Source organism: Triticum aestivum, chromosome 6B (genome assembly GCF_018294505.1).
Source record: "Triticum aestivum cultivar Chinese Spring chromosome 6B, IWGSC CS RefSeq v2.1, whole genome shotgun sequence".
NCBI classification, from domain to species: domain Eukaryota; kingdom Viridiplantae; phylum Streptophyta; class Magnoliopsida; order Poales; family Poaceae; genus Triticum; species Triticum aestivum.
In genome coordinates, this window is record NC_057810.1 from 707,191,940 (window position 1) to 707,195,179 (window position 3,240).

The following is a 3,240-nucleotide window of genomic DNA, read 5'->3' on the forward strand; positions in this document are numbered from 1 at the left end:
GACATGACCGAGACATGTCTCCGGTCAATAACCAATAGCGGAACCTGGATGCTCATATTGGCTCCCACATATTCTACGAAGATCTTTATCGGTCAGACCGCATAACAACAGACGTTGTTCCCTTTGTCATCGGTATGTTACTTGCCCGAGATTCGATCGTCGGTATCTCAATACCTGGTTCAATCTCGTTACCGGCAAGTCTCTTTACTCGTTTCGTAATACATCATCCCGCAACTAACTCATTAGTTGCAATGCTTGCAAGGCATAAGTGATGCGTATTACCGAGAGGGCCCAGAGATACCTCTCCGACAATTGGAGTGACAAATCCTAATCTCGAAATACGCCAACCCAATATGTACCTTCGGAGACACCTGTAGAGCTCCTTTATAATCACCCAGTTACGTTGTGACGTTTGGTAGCACACAAAGTGTTCCTCCGGTAAATGGGAGTTGCATAATCTCATAGTCATAGGAACGTGTATAAGTCATGAAGAAAGCAATAGCAACATACTAAACGATCAAGTACTAAGCTAACGGAATGGGTCAAGTCAATCACATCATTCTCCTAATGATGTGATCCCGTTAATCAAATGACCATTCTTTTGTCCATGGCTAGGAAACATAACCATCTTTGATAAACGAGCTAGTCAAGTAGAGGCATACTAATTTGTCTATGTATTCACACATGTATTATATTTCCGGTTAATACAATTGTATCATGAATAATAAACATTTATCATGAAATAAGGAAATAAATAATAACTTTATTATTGCCTCTAGGGCATATTTCCTTCACATGCATGCGAATGGTGCGAAATTCCAGGCTCATCTCGACGACCAACCCAAGGGCTAACACTCATTGGCATTTTTTTATAGAAGAAACTCTGCGAGAACCGCGCGTCAAAGCTGGAACTTAAACTCAGGTGGGCTGGCAGCTACCCCAGATGCCCAGCCAACGGGTCGACGCCTCGTCCTCAACTCATCTCGACGACACCAGCACTATATATATACGACCGGCACAAGGGACGCCAAACCCTAGTCAATCCTATCGCGTCGTCTTGTCGAGAAAGGAAGTTGAAGTCCTCAACCTGATCTAATGGCGGAAAGATACAACACCGACGTCATTATGGACGACGGCACCATCATTCATACCACCGTGACGTCCTGGTCCCTCGACGTCCAGCGCTTCATAAAGGAGGTGCAGGGGTCCCAGATCCGCATCACCGGCCTCGACGCCGAGTGGCGGCCCAACCGCAAGAGAGGCGCCGGACAAAACCCGATCGCCGTCCTCCAGCTCTGCGTGGGCCGCCGCTGCCTCGTGTACCAGATCATCCACGGCACCGGCATCCCCATCTCGCTGTGCAGCTTTCTCTACCTCTCTGGCTTCACCTTCGTCGGCGTCGGGATTGCCGATGACGCGAAACGCCTGCGTGCCGAGTACAGCCTTGAGGTGTCCAACATGGTCGACCTGAGGGAGTTGGCGGCGAACTCACCACACCGGCCGCGGCCGGAGCTGCGGTCGGCTGGGCTGAAAGCCAGGGCGCTCGCGGTGATGGGGGCGCACATCCCGAAGCCGCCAGAGGTGACGATGAGCGACTGGACCGCGCCGTCGCAGTCGAGGGAGCAGGTCGAGTACGCCTGCATCGACGCCTACGTCTCCTTCGAGATCGGTCGCCGGCTGCTCACTCGTAATTACTAATTAGTAGTACTGCTACCTGACTACGTCGGCTATGCAACTAGCATATGAGATCAGACTTGCCAATTAAGTAGTTGATCCATTATTTTCCAGAAAGATAGCTCAGACTTAAGTCAACTATGAATAAGATATTTTTTGATGATTTAATACTACCCCGTTTCTAAATATAAGACGTTTTGGCAGTATAAATTGAATGGCCAAAACCTCTTATATTTAGAATCAGAGAGAGTATAAGTTATTTTTATCCCTTGAGATGCTAGTTATTATTCATTCGTGCCATCTATAGGCCATACGATCGAGTAGGTGCTTAGGGCATCACCAATGATTATTTTTTAAATATAAGTTGGTCTTAACCCCAATTCTTTTCAGTTGCGGATTCGCTAGAATTTGAGAAACTGCCCAGAGAATGAAGAATCCTAAGAATTCGCGGTCCAACTTTTTCTGGCTGCTACGGTATGAGTTGTATGTTGTCTTTAATACCCCAAGTGTAATTGTGTGCTGGTTTGTTGAAATTAACTCGTGGTGGTTTTGGATAACTCTAACAGTAAATATGGTGGTTTATGCTATTGGGTCTGTCTAGGACGCATCTAGTGTTATGTCACATCTAACCTATGTTCACTATGTTTGTGGTCTATTTTTTGTTCCGGCTTTTTTTATTCTTTGTTGCTGTGTTATTTGTGGGAGTTTCGATGTGACATTCTTAAAAAATATCTAGATGTGAATTAGACGAATTGTATGTTATTTACCACCCCCACCCCCTCGCTATCGATAAGCAATCCGATGCAATGACCAAACATAAAATCACTGCACGAGAGCAACTGATGCATACAGTGCGAAACTCCATGGAATTGTAGCCCCATAACTTTCGTAGGGCTGGCCTCAATCACCCAAGAAGCTTTGGTTTTACTGCACTAGGACCCAAACAAGGAGGAAGCTCCTAGTTGATGCTCAGTGTGTTTGTCGAGCAATCAAATGCACTCGTCGGGCGGCCCATGTAGCACACAACACGATGTGTGAGCGCTTTGTCTTTTCACTTTTTTTCTCTGTTCTATTGTTTTTTTATTTTGATTTAGAATTTATTGATTTTTCCAAAAATGGAAAATTTAGAACGCATGAGCTCCAATCCACCAACTGTTAGACTAACTAAATGAAAATATAGTAAACAAATTATCATACCCAGATTTTAATTATCATTGTTGCTCACAGTCACGTTGACAGATTTAGAGTTATGCCCGTCTTCTTAAACTTGTATAGGCACTAGTTGGCCAGTGACCGTAGTCACCACAAATAAAGCAACCATATTTCTTAGGGGCTGTTTGGATAATGCCCCAGTCAGCCCCGCCAAAATTGGCATGCCAAAGATTTGGCGCGGGATTTTGCTGCCGGGATGTCGCCAACGGACTGGCATAGGAACTGAATGGGGCGACCAAAAAATTGCCTGGTTCCCATTCTCTGGCGCTGATCCAAACGGAGCCCCTGGTGGCAGTCAACGAGCAAAAAGTTGGTCGGGCGAGCCGCCCCTGCAATCCAAACAACCCCTTATGT

The 3,240-nt window shown here is 45.9% G+C and overlaps 1 protein-coding gene across 1 annotated transcript; it reads left to right on the plus strand.

Moving 5' to 3' along the window:
* The first annotated feature begins 1,051 nt into the window (after positions 1-1,051).
* On the plus strand, positions 1,052-1,844 carry LOC123135046 (Werner Syndrome-like exonuclease). Its single transcript, XM_044554171.1, has one exon. It carries the CDS (start codon positions 1,096-1,098, stop codon positions 1,696-1,698), a length of 603 nt encoding a protein of 200 aa, XP_044410106.1. The 5' UTR covers positions 1,052-1,095; the 3' UTR covers positions 1,699-1,844.
* Positions 1,845-3,240: the final 1,396 nt, after the last annotated feature.